This window comes from Oncorhynchus mykiss, chromosome 18 (assembly GCF_013265735.2).
Source record: "Oncorhynchus mykiss isolate Arlee chromosome 18, USDA_OmykA_1.1, whole genome shotgun sequence".
NCBI classification, from domain to species: Eukaryota; Metazoa; Chordata; class Actinopteri; order Salmoniformes; family Salmonidae; genus Oncorhynchus; species Oncorhynchus mykiss.
This window is the reverse complement of record NC_048582.1, coordinates 13366683-13389090: the sequence shown is the minus strand read 5'-3', so window position 1 is coordinate 13389090 and position 22408 is coordinate 13366683. Positions and strand designations below refer to the sequence as shown.

Here is a 22408-nt window from a genome sequence, read left to right as displayed (position 1 = left end):
TTCTTCCTCTCTCTCGGTTTCCTCCTCTGTTTCTTCCTCTCTCTCGGTTTCCTCCTCTCACTCGGTTTCCTCCTCTCTCTCTGTTTCCTCCTCTCTCTCTGTTTCTTCCTCTCTCTCGGTTTCCTCCTCTCTCAGTTTCTTCCTCACTCTCGGTTTCCTCCTCTCTCTCGGTTTCTTCCTCTCTCTCGGTTTCCTCCTCTGTTTCTTCCTCTCTCTCGGTTTCCTCCTCTCTCTCGGTTTCTTCCTCTCTCTCGGTTTCCTCCTCTCTTCCGGTTTCTTCCTCTTTCTCAGTTTCCTCCTCTCTCCCGGTTTCTTCCTCTCTCTCGGTTTCTTCCTCTTTCTCAGTTTCCTCCTCTCTCAGTTTCTTCCTCTCTCTCGGCTTCCTCCTCTCTGTTACTTCCTCTCTCCCGGTTTCCTCCTCTCTCTCAGTTTCTTCCTCTGTCTCGGTTTCCCCCTCTCTCTCGGTTTCTTCCTCTCTCTCGGTTTCTTCCTCTCTCCCGGTTTCCTCCTCTCCCTCAGTTTCTTCCTCTCTCTCGGTTTCTTCCTCTCTCTCGGTTTCCTCCTCTCTCTCGGTTTCCTCCTCTCACTCTGTTTCTTCCTCTCTCCCGGTTTCTTCCTCTCTCTCGGTTTCCTCCTCTCCCGGTTTCTTCCTCTCTCTCGGTTTCCTCCTCTTTCTCTGTTACTTCCTCTCTCTCGGTTTCCTCCTCTCTCTCGGTTTCCTCCTCTCTCTCTGTTTCTTCCTCTCTCTCGGTTTCTTCCTCTCTCTCGGTTTCCTCCTCTCTCTGTTTCTTCCTCTCTCGGTTTCCTCCTCTCTCTCGGTTTCCTCCTCTCTCTCGGTTTCCTCCTCTCTCTCTGTTTCTTCCTCTCTCTCGGTTTCCTCCTCTCTCTCGATTTCCTCCTCTCTCTCGGTTTCTTCCTCCTCTCTCTCGGTTTTCTCCTCTCTCTCGGTTTCCTCCTCTCTCAGTTTCTTCTCTCTCGGTTTCCTCCTCTCTCTCGGTTTCCTCCTCTCTTAGTTTCTTCCTCTCTCTCTGTTTCCTCCTCTCTCAGTTTCTTCCTCTGTCTCGGTTTCCCCCTCTCTCTCGGTTTCTTCCTCTCTCTCGGTTTCCTCCTCTATCTCGGTTTCCTCCTCTCTCGGTTTCCTCCTCTCTCTCGGTTGCCTCCTCTCTCTCGGTTTCCTCCTCTCTCAGTTTCTTCTTCTCTCTCGGTTTCCTCCTCTCTCTCTGTTTCTTCCTCTCTCTCGGTTTCCTCCTCTCTCTCGATTTCCTCCTCTCTCTCGGTTTCTTCCTCCTCTCTCTCGGTTTTCTCCTCTCTCTCGGTTTCCTCCTCTCTCAGTTTCTTCTCTCTCGGTTTCCTCCTCTCTCTCGGTTTCCTCCTCTCTTAGTTTCTTCCTCTCTCTCTGTTTCCTCCTCTCTCAGTTTCTTCCTCTGTCTCGGTTTCCCCCTCTCTCTCGGTTTCTTCCTCTCTCTCGGTTTCCTCCTCTCTCTCGGTTTCCTCCTCTCTCGGTTTCCTCCTCTCTCTCGGTTGCCTCCTCTCTCTCGGTTTCCTCCTCTCTCAGTTTCTTCTTCTCTCTAGGTTTCCTCCTCTCTCTCGGTTTCCTCCTCTCTCAGTTTCTTCTCTCTCGGTTTCCTCCTCTCTCTCAGTTTCCTCCTCTCTGTTTCTTCCTCTCTCTCGGTTTCCTCTTCTCTCAGTTTCTTCCTCTCTCTCGGTTTCCCCCTCTCTCTCGGTTTCCCCCTCTCTCTCGGTTTTCTCCTCTCTCTCGGTTTCCCCCTCTCTCTTGGTTTCTTCCTCTCTCGGTTTCCTCCTCTCTCTCGGTTTCCTCCTCTCTCTCAGTTTCCTCCTCTATCTCAGTTTCTTATTTTCTCTCGTTTTCCTCCTCTCTCTCGGTTTTCGTCCTCTCTCTTGGTTTTCCTCCTCTCTGTTTCTTCCTCCCTCTCGGTTTTCCTCCTCTCTCAGTTTCTTCCTCTCTCTCGGTTTCCTCCTCTCTCTCGGTTTCCTCCTCTCTCCCGGTTTCAGGCTGGGTTTCTTTTTTTGTTCAAAGATTTTATTGTCTTAACAATACACATACCAACATGATTTAGTTAGTTATGCTCCAACTCCCTCCATCTTGTGCCAACATCAATTATTTGTTGTCTTAGTTCCGATAGTTGTATATTTTCTTTCTAAGAGGAACCCTGACCATTTCACCCGACGTGCTACCTTGTCACCTGCTGTTTTGACTCAGTCTTGCGCTCTTTGTCGCGCGCTCTCTAGGTTCCTGCCTTTCTAAGCACTTTTTCCTAGCCACTGCTTTTCTGCATTGCTTGCTCTTTGGGGTTTTAGGCTGGGTTTCTGTATAAGCATTTTGTGACGTCTGCGGATGTAAAAAGGGCTTTATAATTTTGATTGATTGATTGATGGTAACACACATTTTTTCTGGCTTTGTCTTGACAGGATTGTTCCAGTGAGGGATGGTGGGAGGCAGACTACCCATGTGGATCTAACCATCCAGGAACCACCACATCACACAAAGCATGGTAAGCTACGATATGAAGCCCTCTCTGTAATGTAGTGAATGGCAGACCTGGAATAGCCCTCCACAAGGGCTTTGGTTTTCTTTTGGATGTAGGATTACTGTGGTGTAGCTACTCCTCCACTGGGCTGCCTGCTATCATTTCTAAATGGGTCCTGCAGTTGATCCAATAGGAGATGAATCAAACAGCCGCCCCCGTATCGTACCGTGGGCAGGCAGGAAACTCAATTAATCCACTTCCTGGCATCAGTACTCTACTCTGTCATGGACTCGCTCTATTGCAGGCAGACCCGGGTCCAAATAGCATTTTGCTATCTCTCAAATACTTTGAGTGTTTGATTGAGCCTGCCTTGCAGTACGAGTTGGGTGAAAATGTGCACTTTTGGAACGATTTCATTGGTGCCATTGCGCCAGGCAGGCTCAATCAAGTGCAGCTGAAGTATTTGAATAAAAACCAATACTGTTTGAACCCAGGTATGGTTTGGTCTGTGGGAGTAGAACAGAGGGCTGGTCTACTGTAGCGGTACATCAGCAATCCAGGTAGACATGAATCCCCCTGCTAGTGATGATGGATCAGACTGATACATGTCGTTTGCCTGGCTGCCTCAAAGGCTTCTCTTCGCCTGTTAGGAATCAGCTGCAGCTAGCGCTTCCCTCTTACAAGGGCCAGATAGAGCAAGGATTCAATCCAAATGGCATCCTATTCCCTATATAGTGCACTACTTTTGAACAGAGTAGTGCTCTAAATAGGGAATAAGGTGCCATTTGCAAAGCAAGGCTCCATATTCTGCTGCTTGTGTGGCGTCTCTCCAATGACCTTGACTTTCCCTTGTTGTAGAGTGGGTCCGGAGACGTGTTCTTAAGTGTTGTGGTTACAGTATGGAGACAGGGCATTTTAAAATGGAGCTCTCTGTTAAATGAATCCCCCCGTGCTTGATTAATGGAGATTTATTACTAATGTGCTCCTAATGGAAATTCTACCAAATATACCCACGTCTCCAGCTAGTGGTCTCTTGATTTGTGTTAACTGTTTAAGAGGGTCTTACTACAGCTTTAAAAGTTGATAGCGGATCTGTTTTTATTGAGGGGAAATTCAACTTATTATATTTCCAAAAGTGAGTTAATTCACTTTAATATTCTCTAATGTAATATCACAAGAGCTTGTCTAGTAGGACTCCACAGTATGCTGAGAATCCATAAACATGTATAAATGAGAATATCATCCCTTTAGTGCTATAAGGCTCAGTCTCTCATCCCTCTCTTTGGCGCTGTGTGTTGTCTTGTTGCAGGTGGATGCGAGTGCTGCTTGCAGAATGAACCCGCTAGCTGCCCTGGGCATGGACCGTAGCAGCCTGATGAGGGAGAGCCTCCGCGTCCACGGAGGGATGGTCTACCCGGGCATCCGCACCTTGTCCGCCTCCGAAAAAGCCAGGGAGGGGGTCTCCTCCTTGCCCCTGGGCTACGATCTAGTCTACAAACCCGAAGGGTTGACCTTGGATGGCAGGAAGCCTGGTAACGGTTATGTGGGTCTGTATAAGAGCTCTCCCCCTGGGTTGCAGAGGCCTGGTGGAGGAGGGGAGGGCCTGGGAATGGAGCGGCGTGTGGGGCCTGGAGATAAACCCTCTGAGCTGGGCCTCAACGGCAGCAACGGCTTCCTGCGACTGCCCTGGGCAGTAAACCCGTACGCGGACCCCGGACTGTACCCCTTCCTGGACTCCTCAAAATACGCAGCCCTCAACATGTACAAGGCCTCGTTCCTGTCCCAGCCCTCACCCTACCTGCCCCAGCACCTGGCCTACCAGTCCCTGTGTGGAGGGGCGGGGGGTAGCGCTGCTGGGGCAGAGCGCCTCTTCTACATGCCCCCGTACCCCCCGGCCCCCATCTCATCCCCCCTGGCCCCTCCTATGAGGATCCCCATGGCCACGGTGGTCCCCAACACCCTCTCCCCGATGCAGGGCCTGGGGCCCCGGATTCACCATGAGGCCTCCCCCTACGGGTCCCAGCTTCACCAGCAGCACCAGGCCCACCAGCAGTCCCAACCCCATCACCAGTCACACAGTGACAGGCAGCCCCAGTCCCAACCCCATCACCAGTCACATAGTGACAGGCAGCCCCAGTCCCAACCCCATCACCAGTCACATAGTGACAGGCAGCCCCAGTCCCAACCCCATCACCAGTCACATAGTGACAGGCAGCCCCAGTCCCAACCCCATCACCAGTCACATAGTGACAGGCAGCCCCAGTCCCAACCCCATCACCAGTCACATAGTGACAGGCAGTCCCAGTCCCAACCCCATCACCAGTCACACAGTAGAGACAGGCAGCCCCAGTCCCATAGTGACAGGCAGCACAACAACAACAGCAGCAGTAGTAAGCTCAGCCGGACTTCCTCTAGTAAGAGCTCTGGCAGCAGCAGCATTCACAACAGTAGCAGTATTACCAGTAGTAGCAGTAGTAGTGCTGGGACTGGCATTAGCAGCAGCCTACCAGTGGACTCCACCCAAGCACTTATAATGCAGTCCCCCCGCACAGCCCCCCACCCTCCCCAGACCTCAGTCCCTCCCCCCTCTCCTCTCGTAGACAACAGCACTTTGGACATCCAGAAGTCACTGTTCCGAAGCCCCCCCTGCTCCTCCACCACCACCACCTCTTCCTCCCCGTCGGTGTCCCATCCTTTCTACATGAGCAGCATGGCCTCTGAGCACCGCTCCCCGGTGCGGTCCGGCAGCAACACCCACAAAGCCAAAGAGCAGTGCAGCAGCTCAGAGCACAGGAATGTGGAGAGGAATGGGGAAAGGAAGCGGAGCCAGTCCCCTTTAAAGACTTTTTCCTCTGATAGACCAGCAGTACTACAGGCTCCTGCCAAAGACCCTGCGGACAAGCCTCTGGATCTGTCAGCCAAAATCCTGGAGTTGGAAGGCTCCCCCAACGGATTCCCCCCAAAACTAGAGGCCTTGGCTAAGCTGGGCTACTCGCCCGCGGCTCGATACGGCTTACCCCCCAGCCGGGAGCTCCTCAAAGAGACCCTCTCCCCGTCAGGGGCTTCCTCCAAAACCTCTGAGAGGCCTGAGATCATTAGCACTTTACGCTCCTCCTGGGTGGTTCCCAGCCCGACCCCGGTCCACGACAGCTCCAGCTCAGACGTCAACCACAACAAAGACCCCTCCGTCATCAAACATAAAAACCTGGAGAACTTGTCTTCGACGCAGCAGCGAAGCTCTTCCTGTCCCAGGATAGGTGAGGTCGATGGGGCTGTCGCCCCCAGCCATGCCCCAGCTGTGGTAGCCCCTTCTGGGAGCCGACCATCCTCTGCCTCCCCCTCTCCCAAGGTCAACGGTGATTGGCCAAGATCCTCCCCCAACTACTCTGAGACAGCCCCTTCTTCCAACAGAGTGGGCAGCCATCCCTCTTCTGGGAAACCCCTGAAGAAACCAGAGGCTCAGGAGATGCCCTTCAAGCCCCAGCAGCCGCCCCACTTAGACAACAGCCATCCGTCCGGCCACCCCCCCAGCCACCTCTACCTCCCCCAGAGTGACGGCTATCTGCCCCCTAGCCTAGCCTACGCTAATAGATACCTGCCCTACTCGGTCCAGGAGAGCATGTCCCTGCCCCACATGCCTATGCCAGGCAAAGGCCCAGTGTACCCCCACCCTGTTCTTCTGGGTAGCAGCAACCTGTACCCACCCCGCCTGCCCCCCAAGCACGGCCTCCCGTACGGCATCCCCCCCAGCCACGGGGACTACCTGACCTTCCATGACTCCCAGGAGATGGTCCACCCCCTCATGTCCTCCCCCCACACAAGCCTGGACCTCAAGACCAGCGAGCGCCTGCAGGAGCTCAGATCCAGGCCCAAGGAGAAGATTTGGCAGCACCACGAGGGCTCTGCCCCGGCCTACAAGACCCAGGCCCCAGACACTAAACACACCCGCAGGGGGGACAGAGAGACCGACAGGTCCACAGGCCTGGGCTCAAAGAGCCTCAACCATAAGCCCCTGATGGGAGCTAGAGAGGAGATAGTCTGTATCGACTTAATCCAAGACGATGGGGACAGCGACTCTCCCCTGACCAAAGCTGTCTCTCCATGCGCTAAGAGAGGAGACCCTTCCAAACCTGTGGGTAGTGGGAGTATCGGGAGAAACGAGGGGAGAGAGGCAGAGCTCCAGCACATGCTCCGTACCGGCCAGGCTGTTGAACTCAGGCCAGGCCAGGCCCACAGGCAGGCAGAGCAGCAGCAACGCAGCCAGCTGTGGCTGGGCTTCCACCCTTCCTCCCTCCGTCCCTCTCCCCCCTCCCTCTCCCCCTGCCCTTTCCCCAGACATGAGGAGGACAGCCCCAGCCCTGCAGAAAGCAGCCCCATCTCTGACCTGCCAGAGGAGCAGACCCTTCGCTGCGCAAGGACTTCTGGAGACCGCACCTCTTGGGACCGTAGAGACCAATCTTTAGAGGGCCTTAAGAGCAGGGACTGTACTTTTGAGGACCCCACCTCTGTGGACCGTAGTTCTGGGGACCGCAGTTTCTGGGACCATACGCATGAGGACTGTACTTTTAAGGACCGCAGCTCTTGGGACCGTACACGTGTGGATCTTACATGTAGGGTCCGCTCTTGCGAGGACCGCACCTCCGCAGACCACTCTCCTAGGGAACGCACCTTGAACGAATCTGGGTTTAGGAATGAAAGGACCATGGACCACTACTCGGACCTGGACAAGGACATGCACACGGACACAGAGTCCCACGAGGGTGAGGAGTACGACGACCAAGGCTGCCCCAGGGCCAGGAGGTCCAGCCTGGCCAAGCGCATCGCTAACTCCTCTGGCTACGTTGGTGACCGCATCAAGTGTGTCACTACCGAGCTGTACGCCGACTCCAGCAAGCTGAGCAGAGAGCAGCGGGCACTGCAGGTAATCTCCCAGAACACATACATACTTAACCCTTTTAATGTCATTAAAATCATCTCCTTTCCTGGTTCCTACAGCGAAGCAGTATGTGTTGGCTTTTGTTCCAACCCAGGAAAAACACACCTGATTGAAAATCTAGATTTGGGATTTGATGATAACTTTCATCTGGTGTTTTAGCAGTTGGAACCACAAGGAAGGAAGACTGATAGGATGGGTCTTTCTAAGATTTCAGCCAGTCAGGTTTCACTGGGCAGATCTAAAGGAGATGGTGGTCCATAGAGAGCAGTGGAGTTGGAAGTACGAAGCTCTCAGCTCTGTATCAGCCTCCGTGCCCTGCAAGCCCCGTCTCCACAAGCTCCAGTATAATTACTGTTGGCCGTTGCCTTGCCTCCCCTCTGTCTCCCTCCCTCCCTTCCTGACATCCTCCCGCCTCCCTCACCCCCGCCCACGCTATGAGCCCGTGGAGCTGCCCTCCACTGCGGTGGTGTTTTAGTTCGCAGAGAGAGCGAGTGAACACAAAACGCTGTGTGTGTGTGTGTGTTCCCGCGCTGCTCAGCCAGGCAGAAGCTAAGCTGCTGGCTGCGTGTGTGTGTGCCTCTGTGTGTGTGTGTGCCATGACGGCCTGTCGGGCTCTTACAGCCCCGGGCTATTGTTAACCTGCAGGTGAGGCCTGGGGATGGGGGGATAGATGTAGGTGAAGGAGGGGAGGGATAGAGGTAGAGCAGCCAGCCCCCTCCCTTCTCCCAGTCCCCAAAAGGCTCCTCTGTCCTCAAATTATACTCTGATAACCTCCCCTCCCCCTCTCCCCCATCCTCCCCCTAGCTCTGTTGGCTGAGCGCTGGGGTGCAGAGACAGCCTGGCTCTCTCAGCTCTGCTCTAGTGGAATCCTGGCCAATTCCCAGTCCTTCTCCGACGGTGGAGATTAGCACCCGCTAGCAGCCCAACCTCCGCTAAACAGACTCAACACAGCCCTGCAACTAGAGCGGCTCTCGCCCCAACCCCAGCCCTATTCCCCAGGCTTATTCCCCAGCCTCATTCCCCAACCCCTGGCTTATTCCCCAGCCTCATTCCCCAACCACAGCCTTATTCCCCAGCCTCATTCCCCAGCCCCAGCCTTATTCCCCAGCCTCATTCCCCAGCCCCAGCCTTATTCCCCAGCCTCATTCCCCAACCCCAGCCTTATTCCCCAGCCTCATTCCCCAACCCCAGCCTTATTCCCCAGCCTCATTCCCCAATCCCAGCCTTATTCCCCAGCCTCATTCCCCAACCCCAGCCTTATTCCCCAGCCTCATTCCCCAAACGCAGCCTTATTCCCAGCCCTATTTCCCAGTCTCATTCTCCAAACCCCAGTTTTATTCCCCAGCCTCATTCCCCAAACGCAGCCTTATTCCCAGCCCTATTTCCCAGCCTCAGCCCTATTCCCCAGCCTCAGCCCTATTTCCCAGCCTCGGCCCTATTTCCCAGCCTCAGCCCTATTCCCCAGCCTCAGCCCTATTCCCCAGCCTCAGCCCTATTTCCCAGCCTCAGCCCTATTTCCCAGCCTCGGCCCTATTCCCCAGCCTCAGCCCTATTCCCCAGCCTCGGCCCTATTTCCCAGCCTCGGCCCTATTTCCCAGCCTCGGCCCTATTTCCCAGCCTCGGCCCTATTTCCCAGCCTCAGCCCTATTCCCCAGCCTCAGCCCTATTCCCCAGCCTCAGCCCTATTTCCCAGCCTCAGCCCTATTCCCCAGCCTCAGCCCTATTCCCCAGCCTCGGCCCTATTTCCCAGCCTCGGCCCTATTCCCCAGCCTCGGCCCTATTCCCCAGCCTCGGCCCTATTTCCCAGCCTCGGCCCTATTTCCCAGCCTCAGCCCTATTCCCCAGCCTCAGCCCTATTCCCCAGCCTCAGCCCTATTCCCCAGCCTCAGCCCTATTCCCCAGCCTCAGCCCTATTTCCCAGGCTCAGCCCTATTCCCCAGCCTCAGCCCTATTCCCCAGCCTCAGCCCTATTCCCCAGCCTCAGCCCTATTCCCCAGCCTCAGCCCTATTCCCCAGCCTCAGCCCTATTCCCCAGCCTCAGCCCTATTCCCCAGCCTCAGCCCTATTTCCCAGCCTCAGCCCTATTCCCCAGCCTCAGCCCTATTTCCCAGCCTCGGCCCTATTTCCCAGCCTCAGCCCTATTCCCCAACCCCAGCCTTATTTCCCAGCCTCTGCCTCTGCTGCCTGGTCATTGATTTACCACTGAATTAATGTTTTTTATATGGGAGCCCAACAGGGAGGTTTCTATGACGCCCAAGATTGTGTGCTCCAGTGTTCATGTCTTTCTAGATTGGCATTTGGCTGTCAGAAACCCTGTTGTATTGAATTTGATCTATAGGCTATAATAAATTGGGTGGTTTGAGCCCTGAATGCTGATTGGCTGACAGCCGTATAACACGGGTATGGCAAAATGTATTTTTACTGCACTAATTACATTGGTAACCAGTTTATAATAGCAATTAGGCACCTCGAGGGTTTGTGGTTTATGGCCAATATACCACGGTTAAGGGCTGTATCCAGGCACCCCGCGTTGCATCGTGCATAAGAACAGCCCTTAGCCATGGTATATTGACCATATACCACACCAGCGTGGGCCTTATTGCTTAATTCACACCTCTGTTTACCTTGCTACTCTGACTTGTTTATTAAATCAATTCATATGCATAACTGTGTGATGTTAATAGGATGGGTTTTAATATTAATGAATGTCAGTTTTCTATATCACTGAAATGACAGTTGTATGACTGAAATGACTGGCCAAAAATATTGAGCACCCGTTTAATTCAATTACTTAGATGGAAGGCTTAACACAAGAGGACAGTAAATTAAGTCAACCTGCTGCTTACTGTGAGGTCAGTTCATTTACACTTCTTATTCCAAAATTTGACAAATTATTATTTTCATTTTGGTTTTTGCGGTTTCAGGAGTGTCGTAGAAGAATCAGGCTTTTCTGTCGTTGTTTTTGTGTGTTTCTGTTAGACAGCCAGTCAGGAGTAAAAGTGGACAAGGGGCATGGAGTTCTGTTACCAGACCATAACTGTTTTATCAATGTCAATGTTGTTAGCTGTTGTTGAGGTGACCTCACTGTAAAGCATGAACGGCTACAGAGAGAGTCAACAGAGTCTAAAATGGCTTCCTTTCCTTGTCCCCTCTCCTTCCTCAATCTGCACTGATCTGATCGCACAACAAGTTGACAGGTGAAGGTTAAGAGGCTACATACCAAACAGCTCTCCAGAGGCTGGCGTTCACCTTGTCAGCTCTTGCATCCATGTCAGTGCAGATGACGGAAAGGAGACCATAACTAAATGGAGGAAATAAGGGAAGGAAGAAGGAAGTCACTTTGGCCTTTGGGGACGCAGACCCTTAGTAGAGGAGCAGGGAAAGAGGCCTCGTGCGGAGAGAGAGAGAGAGAGAGAAAAAGAAAAAGAGAGCAGCGCAGGGTCGGTCTCATGACTGTGTGTGTGTGTGTGTGTGTCTGTAGCGTGCTATGCTGCGCTTCTCTGAGCTGGAACTGAAGGAGAAGGAGGGAGGAGGGGCGGCGGTGGACTTGGCAGACAGCCAGCGCGAGCGGAGAGAGGGGGATGGAGATGGAGGAGAGGACAGGGCGCGATGCCAAGGCCCAGCCAGAACGGGGCCAGGGGCCTCAGCCCTCACAGACGAGGCTGAGAAGGACGGTAAGAGGAACCCGGAGCGCTCCACACACACACACACACTCCTACCTACCTCAAAGAGCTGCTGCGTACTTCCTCCCTGCCTAGGGACAGCCCCAGAGCTGTAACACGGTGCAGCAGCTCGTAACCAGCGGATACGGGGAGGTAAACACATCCGCCCGACCTGCCAAGCCTCCCCCTCTCTCTCCGTTCCTCATTAGGGCTGACGGAGGGGTTTTTCTCTCTCTATTGTAACAAAAAAGCCTTCATATTTAACCCTTCCCTGTCCTTCCTCCATAACAGGAGCTGCTTTGCATATGAAGCCACGCCATTAGAATGCGTGGGAGAGGAATTTGGAGTCTATATTAAGGGAAGATATTTCAACACGCTGTATGTTATAGCTCTTACGGAATATTGCACGTCATATAGCTGTTATGGCATAGTGCAGGTCATATAGCTGTTATGGCATAGTGCAGGTCATATAGCTGTTATGGCATAGTGCAGGTCATATAGCTGTTATGGCATAGTGCAGGTCATATAGCTGTTATGGCATAGTGCAGGTCATATAGCTGTTATGGCATAGTGCAGGTCATATAGCTGTTATGGCATAGTGCAGGTCATATAGCTCTTACGGAATATTGCACGTCATATAGCTGTTATGGCATAGTGCAGGTCATATAGCTGTTATGACATAGTGCAGGTCATATAGCTGTTATGGCATAGTGCAGGTCATATAGCTGTTATGACATAGTGCAGGTCATATAGCTGTTATGACATAGTGCAGGTCATATAGCTGTTATGGCATAGTGCAGGTCATATAGCTGTTATGGCATAGTGCAGGTCATATAGCTGTTATGGCATAGTGCAGGTCATATAGCTGTTATGGCATAGTGCAGGTCATATAGCTCTTACGGAATATTGCACGTCATATAGCTGTTATGGCATAGTGCAGGTCATATAGCTGTTATGACATAGTGCAGGTCATATAGCTGTTATGGCATAGTGCAGGTCATATAGCTGTTATGGCATAGTGCAGGTCATATAGCTGTTATGGCATAGTGCAGGTCATATAGCTGTTATGGCATAGTGCAGGTCATATAGCTGTTATGGCATAGTGCAGGTCATATAGCTGTTATGGCATAGTGCAGGTCATATAGCTCTTACGGAATATTGCACGTCATATAGCTGTTATGGCATAGTGCAGGTCATATAGCTGTTATGGCATAGTGCAGGTCATATAGCTGTTATGGCATAGTGCAGGTCATATAGCTGTTATGGCATAGTGCAGGTCATATAGCTGTTATGGCATAGTGCAGGTCATATAGCTGTTATGGCATAGTGCAGGTCATATAGCTGTTATGACATAGTGCAGGTCATATAACTGTTATGGCATAGTGCAGGTCATATAGCTGTTATGGCATAGTGCAGGTCATATAGCTGTTATGGCATAGTGCAGGTCATATAGCTGTTATGGCATAGTGCAGGTCATATAGCTGTTATGGCATAGTGCAGGTCATATAGCTGTTATGGCATAGTGCAGGTCATATAGCTGTTATGGCATAGTGCAGGTCATATAGCTGTTATGGCATAGTGCAGGTCATATAGCTGTTATGGCATAGTGCACGTCATATAGCTGTTATGGCATAGTGCAGGTCATATAGCTGTTATGGCATAGTGCAGGTCATATAGCTGTTATGGCATAGTGCAGGTCATATAGCTGTTAAAGCATAGTGCAGGGCATATAGCTGTTATGACATAGTGCAGGTCATATAGCTGTTATGACATAGTGCAGGTCATATAGCTGTTATGACATAGTGCAGGTCATATAGCTGTTATGTCATAGTGCAGGACATATAGCTGTTATGGCATAGTGCAGGGCATATAGCTGTTATGGCATAGTGCAGGTCATATAGCTGTTATGACATAGTGCAGGGCATATAGCTGTTATGACAAAGTGCAGGTCATATAGCTGTTATGGCATAGTGCACGTCATATAGCTGTTATGGCATATTGCAGGTCATATAGCTGTTATGGCATAGTGCAGGTCATATAGCTGTTATGGCATAGTGCAGGTCATATAGCTGTTATGACATAGTGCAGGTCATATAGCTGTTATGGCATAGTGCAGGTCATATAGCTGTTATGACATAGTGCATGGCATATAGCTGTTATGGCATAGTGCAGGTCATATAGCTGTAATGACATAGTGCAGGGCATATAGCTGTTATGACAAAGTGCAGGTCATATAGCTGTTATGGCATAGTGCACGTCATATAGCTGTTATGGCATAGTGCAGGTCATATAGCTGTTATGGCATAGTGCAGGTCATATAGCTGTTATGGCATAGTGCAGATCATATAGCTGTTATGACATAGTGCAGGTCATATAGCTGTAATGGCATAGTGCACGTCATATAGCTGTTATGGCATAGTGCACGGCATGTAGCTGTTATGGCATAGTGCACGGCATATACAGTGGGGCAAAAAAGTATTTAGTCAGCCACAAGTTGTGCAAGTTCTCCCACTTAAAAATATGAGAGAGGCCTATAATTTTCATCATAGATACACTTCAACTATGACAGACAAAATGAGAAAAGAAATCCAGAAAATCACATTGTAGGATTTGTAATGAATTTATTTGCAAATTATGGTGGAAAATAAGTATTTGGTCAATAACAAAAGTTTATCTCAATACTTTGTTATATACCCTTTGTTGGCAATGACAGAGGTCAAACGTTTTCTGTAAGTCTTCACAAGGTTTTCACACACTGTTGCTGGTATTTTGGCCCATTCCTCCATGCAGATCTCCTCTAGAGCAGTGATGTTTTGGGGCTGTTGCTGGGCAACACGGCCTTACAACTCCCTCCAAAGATTTTCTATGGGGTTGAGATCTGGAGACTGGCTAGGTCACTCCAGGACCTTGAAATGCTTCTTACGAAGCCACTCCTTCGTTGCCCGGGCAGTGTGTTTGGGATCATTGTCATGCTGAAAGACCCAGCCACGTTTCATCTTCAATGCCCTTGCTGATGGAAGGAGGTTTTCACTCAAAATCTCACGATACATGGCCCCATTCATTCTTTCCTTTACATGGATCAGTCGTCCTGGTCCCTTTGCAGAAACACAGCCCCAAAGCATGATGTTTCCACCCCCATGCTTCACAGTAGGTATGGTGTTCTTTGGATGCAACTCAGCATTCTTTGTCAACCCCAACACGACAAGTTGAGTTTTTACCAAAAAGTAATATTTTGGTTTCATCTGACCATATGACATTCTCCCAATCTTCTTCTGGATCATCCAAATGCTCTCTAGCAAACTTCAGACGGGCCTGGACATGTACTGGCTTAAGCAGGGGGACACGTCTGGCACTGGCGGAGTCCCTGGCGGCGTAGTGTGTTACTGATGGTAGGCTTTGTTACTTTGGTCCCAGCTCTCTGCAGGTCATTCACTAGGTCCCCCCGTGTGGTTCTGGGATTTTTGCTCACCATTCTTGTGATAATTTTGACCCCACAGGGTGAGATCTTGTGTGGAGCCCCAGATCGAGGGAGATTATCAGTGGTCTTGTATGTCTTCCATTTTCAAATAATTGCTCCCACAGTTGATTTATTCAAACCAAGCTGCTTACCTATTGCAGATTCAGTCTTCCCAGCCTGGTACAGGTCTACAATTTTGTTTCTGGTGTCCTTTGACAGCTCTTTGGTCTTGGCCATTTGGAGTGTGACTGTTTGAGGTTGTGGACAGGTGTCTTTTATACTGATAACAAGTTCAAACAGGTGCCATTAATACAGGTAACGAGTGAAGGACAGAGGAGCCTCTTAAAGAAGAAGTTACAGGTCTGTGAGAGCCATAAATCTTGCTTGTTTGTAGGTGACCAAATACTTATTTTCCACCATAATTTGCAAATAAATTTTAAAAAAATCCTACAATGTGATTTTCTGGATTTTTTAAAATACTTTTGTCTGTCATAGTTGAAGTGTACCTATGATGAAAATTACAGGCCTCTCTCATCTGTTTAAGTGGGAGAACTTGCACAATTGGTGGCTGACTAAATAGTTTTTTGCCCCACTGTAGCTGTTATTGCATAGTGCACGTCATGGGTGAACTTCCTCTCTGGATGTTTTGGAAACCAGTGGACATCGCACGCAGTGGCACGCGTTGCCTTGGTGCCCCCCCCCCCCCCCCCCTTTGGTGGCATGTTGCCATGGCGCAGACGCTGTCGTTATGGGGTGCGCGCCATGCCGAGCGGAGTGGCGTGAGTCATATGATGCTGTTTGCCAGATGGAGAGATATTTGGGGCGCTGGCAGGACAGAACCTGGGGGGATGGGTGTGTGTCCCAGAGCAGGGCCAGTACACGGGCAGCCCTGTGAGGCAGCACAGCATGTAGCCAGGGTCTGGGCTACAGCCAGAGAAAGAGAGAGAGAGAAAGCGAGTGGAAAGATAGAAGGGGAAAAAGAAAGAGCGGGCGATGGAGAGCACCCACCCCCACCAGCTGCCTTTGATCCAAGCGGCTGCTTTAGAGCCTGGAGACATTCTCAAGGAGCCTTTTACAGCCCCGGACATGCAGAGGAGGGAGGGAGGTCTGGAAAAGTGAGAGAGGACAGAAGGAAAGAGAGAGGGCAGAGAGAAGGGGAGAGAGCTGGAAGCAGCAGTGGGTGGGAATAGGGGGCAGAGCTGGAAGCAGCAGTGGGTGGGAATAGGGGGCAGAGCTGGAAGCAGCAGTGGGTGGGAATAGGGGGCAGAGCTGGAAGCAGCAGTGGGTGGGAATAGGGGGAAGAGCTGGAAGCAGCAGTGGGTGGGAATAGGGGGCAGAGCTGGAAGCAGCAGTGGGTGGGAATAGGGGGCAGAGCTGGAAGCCAGCCCGAGCTGATGTTTGAAGCTAATTTGAGCCCAGGGAGTTGGAAAGACCCAGTCTCTCTCTCTCTCTGCCTCTCTCTCTCTCTCTCTCTCTCTCTGCCTCTCTCTCTCTCTATCTCTGCCTCTCTCTGTCTCTGCCTCTCTCTCTCTCTCTGCCTCTCGCTCTCTCAATCTGCCTCTCTCTCTCTCTCTGCCTCTCTCTCTCTGCCTCTCTTTCTCGCTGCCTCTCTCTCTCTCTCTCTCTGCCTCTTTCTGTCTCTGCCTCTCTCTCTCTCTCTGCCTCTCTCTCTCAATCTGCCTCTCTCTCTCTCTCTGCTTCTCTCTCTCTCTGCCTCTCTCTCTCTCTGCTTCTCTCTCTCGCTTCCTCTCTTGCTGCCTCTGTGTGTGGGAAGAGCATGGTGGGCCTCGGCCAAACATAGGGGTGGTTGCTGGGCTGGTTAGTGGCTGCTGTTTGTGTGGGGAGTATTTTCTACCTCGTCTTGACCCTGGACCAGCGGTCATCATTTTAAACTGATTTAGTTTGATGAGAGTGCTGTGGTTTCTCCAGTGCTGCTCAGTGTATTTGATTATCCCCCTTCTGTGTGTGTGTGCGTGCAGGTGTGCAGCTGACGTGCCCCAACAACAGAGTGCCTGTTCTCCAGCGATGCCCACACACTGAGGGCCTCCCACCCAGAGAGAGGGAGCAGTCTGGCCCCGACCTGGAGGAGAGGAAGAGGGGGATGATGCTGGAAAAAGAGGAGAGAGTGTATGTGCTCCCACGGGAGCGGTCTGCCAGCCTGCCCACGGCCCCAGTGGAAAGGCTGGCCCAGAAGGATGCCAACCCTGGCATCATGCCCACCATGCCAGCCTCCATGCCCACAACGGTGCCTGGCAGGAAACACGCATATGCCCTGGAACCGTGCCAGCCACTCCAGGCCGACAGCCAGGGGAAAGAGCGGGAGGAAAATGAGAGAGAAGAGGAGAAGGAGGAGACGATGGATGTTTCAGCCAAAAGAGCCAGGCTAACCAACGGTAAGGGCCCTCGGCATGGATCTATTTACCTCTCCATTATTCTTCCCTTCATCTTTCTCTCCCTCCTTCCTCATCCCTCGCTCAGTGACAAGAGAATCCCCCCATCCTGTCTGTCATCACTCTCTCCCCGGCCTGGATTCATCTGCTTTCATGTGGCTGGGCTCTCTCACTCCTTCTCTCCCTCTCTCCCTCTGTCGTTCTCTTTTGTGGTGGTGTCTTTCTCAGTCTTTTCATGTAGTGTGATTTGTGTTCAGTTGCCTACACGAAACCAAACACACACACACTCAGCTGTGATTCGTCAAGGGGCTCTGCGGTGTCGTGCTTCACAAACAGACCAGTTTGGTTTCAACCCAAAATAACATTCTGAGAATCGCTACTTTATTTAAAACTCTGTGGAATTGCTCCCATTTGTTGTTAACACGGGGTTGGAGGTGAGCTCTTTCACAACAGCACAGCTTTTCATTTAAATACAAATGTTGAACTTCTTTTATTAGCTGAGCTTCCAATGCAACTAAATTCATTAGATTCAAGCGCATTTCGTTACAATTCGTGCCTCTTTATATGGAAAGGATCACCTGGATTTTTCCACCCAAATGTAATTTGAGAAAGATATGTTTTCATGTGTTTTCCGTTCGTTATTATATTATTTCTATTTGAAAGTGTTGATGGATTTGGGGAGGGACGGTGAACAGGAGAGATGGAGAAGGTTTCCAGTGTACCATTACACAGCCTCAATGGGGTCTTTTCTCTTTCATCTCCAGTAGCTTGTTGCTCTGACTGAACTTCATAAATCATCTAACCCACAATGACTTGGTTTCCCAAACGTTGATTTAACCCCTGGTGGTCCATCTCCCCAGGCCCCACTGACCCCGTCCCAGAGGAACTAAAGAACCTCAAGGTGTGTATTGAGCTGACCGGCCTCCGACTCAGCAAGCCCCGCCTCGCCCAGGAGCTCAGCCAATGGCAGGCCGCCACCCAGAGGTCGACAGAGGTCAACGGAAGCATGGCCATGACGACGACCCTGCCCAACGGGTGCCCCGAGGTTGGCGTCACAGACAGGAAGGTTGCCTCACAGGAAGACCGGCGCCTGAAACGCAGGTCAGAGGTCAACGGCCACGCCTGGTGCCATGAAACGTTTGGTCACGGCGACATCGAGCGAGGTACGTTAAAACAAAGTTGATAAAAATGGCTTATTTTGGGTCTTCTAGAGTTTGGGTTTTCGTATAATATTCATCCATCCAACCATCCTTTCTGGCAGATGTTGACAACAGTTTTCAGTTGAGTCACGGAGGCATTGGGCTGTGTGGATGTGGAATGCATGATAATCATGTTCTTTACAACCGTCCATAAAGAACAATAACCCCACCTTTTATTGACTCAACATCAATAAAAGCCACTCCAGCACTGTAGCGTTGAGTCACTCACTGCATTCAGCACCATGAATGTATTTCACTGCACATTTCACTGCACCTATTTTATTAGTTAAACATTTTGGGGACGAGCTTTGCTCCCGTTTTCCACCTTTTCACTGTAGGCTACGGGCGTGTTGCCTTGGCTAAATGACCTTGAAGATTGGCCTGTCGCCAGCTAGCTAGCGTAGTCTACATGTTGTATGTTCCCTTCGGGGGTACAGAGAGAACAGAGGTCAGGGGAGTGGGCTGAGCAGTGAACGTGAAACACCAGGTGTTGGTGTGGTAACGAAGGCAGTAGGCAGCCGTTTTGGGGATATGTTAGTGGTTGTCTGGGTGACAGACGGCTTGTCCCTCTCTCCTTCTCTCTCTCGCTCTCTCCCACTACCTCTCTCTGGCACTTAAACGATATCGCCGTGGCAACTCGTGCCTGGGCATAATGAGGCGTGAGATTCCACCGTTAATAACACTGGTAGTTCAACCAGCAGTTCTCTCTCTCTGCTTTTTCCTGGGGGTTTTTCTCTCAGCCAGCCAGTGTATTTTTTCCCCCTCTCTCTCACTTTCTCATCTCAGCGTCTCCAATTTAGCATCCCTGATTTATTTCCTTCCATTCCTTCTCTCGCCTCTCTCTTTCTCCTATCTCTCTCCTTGATATCGTATCCTCCTTCCTTGTCTTCAGTAAAGAGTCTAACTGTGTGAGCACTCACGGCTCCTCTGACGTATGGAACATGCAGAGGTGTGTGTCAGTCAAACTGCTCTTCTCTGAATCACTTTTCATCCATGTTGCATTCTAATGGTTGTTTAACGAACCTACAAGCAAACACACACACACACACACACACACACACACACACACTTAACGGTCCACAAATAGATATCCGCTTTGCAACAGACACACACTCCTTCGCATCCCCTGTGCTACACACACCGCTCAGTCTGACACTACACACACACACCCCACCCTTTCCATTAGTCCCGTTTTTTAGGGCATTTAGAGGTGTGTTCAAAGCTCCTCCACGTTGTCCCAGGGTTTGTCAGGGCGTTTAGAGGTGTGTTCAAAGCTCCTCCACGTTGTCCCAGAGTTTGTCAGGGCGTTTAGAGGTGTGTTCAAAGCTCCTCCACGTTGTCCCAGGGTTTGTCAGGGTGTTTAGAGGTGTGTTCAAAGCTCCTCCACGTTGTCCCAGGGTTTGTCAGGGCGTTTAGAGGTGTGTTCAAAGCTCCTCCACGTTGTCCCAGGGTTTGTCAGGGCGTTTAGAGGTGTGTTCAAAGCTCCTCCACGTTGTCCCAGGGTTTGTCAGGGCGTTTAGAGGTGTGTTCAAAGCTCCTCCACGTTGTCCCAGGGTTTGTCAGGGTGTTTAGAGGTGTGTTCAAAGCTCCTCCACGTTGTCCCAGGGTTTGTCAGGGCGTTTAGAGGTGTGTTCAAAGCTCCTCCACGTTGTCCCAGGGTTTGTCAGGGCGTTTAGAGGTGTGTTCAAAGCTCCTCCACGTTGTCCCAGGGTTTGTCAGGGCGTTTAGAGGTGTGTTCAAAGCTCCTCCACGTTGTCCCAGGGTTTGTCAGGGCGTTTAGAGGTGTGTTCAAAGCTCCTCCACGTTGTCCCAAGGTTTGTCAGGGTGTTTAGAGGTGTGTTCAAAGCTCCTCCACGTTGTCCCAGGGTTTGTCAGGGCGTTTAGAGGTGTGTTCAAAGCTCCTCCACGTTGTCCCAGGGTTTGTCAGGGTGTTTAGAGGTGTGTTCAAAGCTCCTCCACGTTGTCCCAAGGTTTGTCAGGGCGTTTAGAGGTGTGTTCAAAGCTCCTCCACGTTGTCCCAGGGTTTGTCAGGGCGTTTAGAGGTGTGTTCAAAGCTCCTCCACGTTGTCCCAGGGTTTGTCAGGGTGTTTAGAGGTGTGTTCAAAGCTCCTCCACGTTGTCCCAGGGTTTTTCAGGGCGTTTAGAGGTGTGTTCAAAGCTCCTCCACGTTGTCCCAGGGTTTTTCAGGGCGTTTAGAGGTGTGTTCAAAGCTCCTCCACGTTGTCCCAGGGTTTGTCAGGGCGTTTAGAGGTGTGTTCAAAGCTCCTCCACGTTGTCCCAGGGTTTGTCAGGGTGTTTAGAGGTGTGTTCAAAGCTCCTCCACGTTGTCCCAGGGTTTGTCAGGGCGTTTAGAGGTGTGTTCAAAGCTCCTCCACGTTGTCCCAGGGTTTGTCAGGGTGTTTAGAGGTGTGTTCAAAGCTCCTCCACGTTGTCCCAGGGTTTGTCAGGTTACGTTGACTCATTTGAAGATGTGCAGCTCCACCCCAGGCAGATAAGAGCCCTGTTAAACCTTGAGAGGTGTAAAAGGGGTTGAATACGATGAGGGGTGACATGATGTTTAAAGTGGGTCCTCTAAGCCCTGGAGGAAACACAACAGTACAGGGTATTAATTACACCTTATTGGAGAAGGGAAGCGGTTTACACACCACACATGCTTTAGTGCGCAACACCTCTCTGGGGACTGTTCCCTGTGCTGGGGGAGGGAGGGGGGGTCAGAGGTAGCTAGGGGATAATAGGCATCGCCCTGCATACTGCGAGACAGGTTGACACACACACACACACACACACACACACACATACAAACACACACACACACACACACACACACACACACACACACACACACACACACACACACACACACACACACACACACACACACACACACACACACACACACACACACACACACACACACACACACACACACAAACAAACACAAACACACTTGTGTGTGTGTGTTCTCTGCAGATAGGAATTGTATTGTGTTAAGCAGAACATGTGCCTATTGTTGTCATGGTACCCAGTCTGTCCATAGAGTTCTTGAGACACGCACACAATATCGAACGGGTCATTTTTCCCTCACACCATTTAGCCCCTCCTCCATTTACTAGGGAAGAGCTGTGGTGTGTGACCAGGTAAGTGTGAGAACGAGTGCGTGTGTGTGGTGAATTGGCCTCTCCCCTCTGGATATCCTCAGAGGAGGAGAGAGGAGGAGGAGGAAGGCCATTTGCAGCGAGCCTCCCGCCCAGCACGATAAATCATTTACCAGATGGACGAGTTAAACCTCCCCATTGGCTCTCTGAAACCGCCTCTCTGTCTCTTCACCACGTGTGTGTGCGTGCAAATGAGTGTGTGTATCGCTGTGTATTGCAGCTGCACCCAGGGTCTGTCATCTCGTATGTTTCATGTCGCTGTTGGTGCACGCAATGGAAAACAGCTGACACACACCCTCCTCTCGTTTCCCCCCACTCCCTTGTGTTTTCTCTCGCTCTCTCACTCTCTCCTGCACTCCCTCTTGCTCTCTTTGTTCTGCTCCTTCTCCCTCCCCCGCTCGCTCTCTCTCTCTCTCGCGCGCTCTTTGTCTCGCAGGCTTGCTGCCCTTTTGCAATCACTCTCCATCTCTCTCTCTCTCACCTCTCTCTCTCACTCTCTCTCTCTCACCTCTCTCTCTCACCTCTCTCTCTCTCTCTCTCTCTCTCTCTCTCACCTCTCTCTCGCACCTCTCTCTCTCCCATCTCTCAATCTCTCTCACCTCTCTCTCTCTCTCTCACCTCTCTCTCACCTCTCTCTCTCTCTCTCTCTCTCACCTCTCGCAATCTCTCACCTCTCTCTGTTTTCCCTCTCTGTCTGTCATATTTCATATATCCCTCCTGTATCCCATAACCCCCTCCTCTAGATCAGATTCCCCAGATACCACCGACGTCTTCGTGAGAACGTCACTCTAGCATTCAGTCCCAGCCCTCTGTCTCATCACGTTCTCTAACGAGACCTTGGAGAAAAGTACATGCTTGTTTTGTTTTCATCTGAGAAAAAAAGAGACGCTTGGGAAAGAACAGACTTTTTCCTGGTGTTGGCTGTTGCACATGGCCTTGAAACAAACAATAGTCCATTCTATCTTTATCAGGTCCACCAGGTGTGTTGGTGCTGGGCTGGAACAAAAGCCTCCACTCCCAGTAGTGCCAGGGGATAAGTAGTATTTGTAGTGTAATTTAGCTGGTTGTATTTACTCTGTGGGAGATGGTTCTGTTTGCCGGGACTTGATCAGCTAACCTC

The 22408-nt window shown here is 51.1% G+C and overlaps 1 protein-coding gene across 1 annotated transcript in view; it reads left to right on the top strand.

Moving 5' to 3' along the window:
• Nucleotides 1–22408, top strand: part of bcor (BCL6 corepressor) — a 90032-nt gene that overhangs the window by 13569 nt on the left and 54055 nt on the right. The window contains exons 2-7 of the mRNA XM_036951880.1: nucleotides 2431–2513; nucleotides 3799–7410; nucleotides 10221–10277; nucleotides 10907–11099; nucleotides 16524–16937; nucleotides 17795–18097. Coding sequence (XP_036807775.1) covers nucleotides 2511–2513; nucleotides 3799–7410; nucleotides 10221–10277; nucleotides 10907–11099; nucleotides 16524–16937; nucleotides 17795–18097 — 4582 coding nt within the window. The 5' untranslated portion in view covers nucleotides 2431–2510. The remainder of the gene's footprint in view (nucleotides 1–2430; nucleotides 2514–3798; nucleotides 7411–10220; nucleotides 10278–10906; nucleotides 11100–16523; nucleotides 16938–17794; nucleotides 18098–22408) is intronic.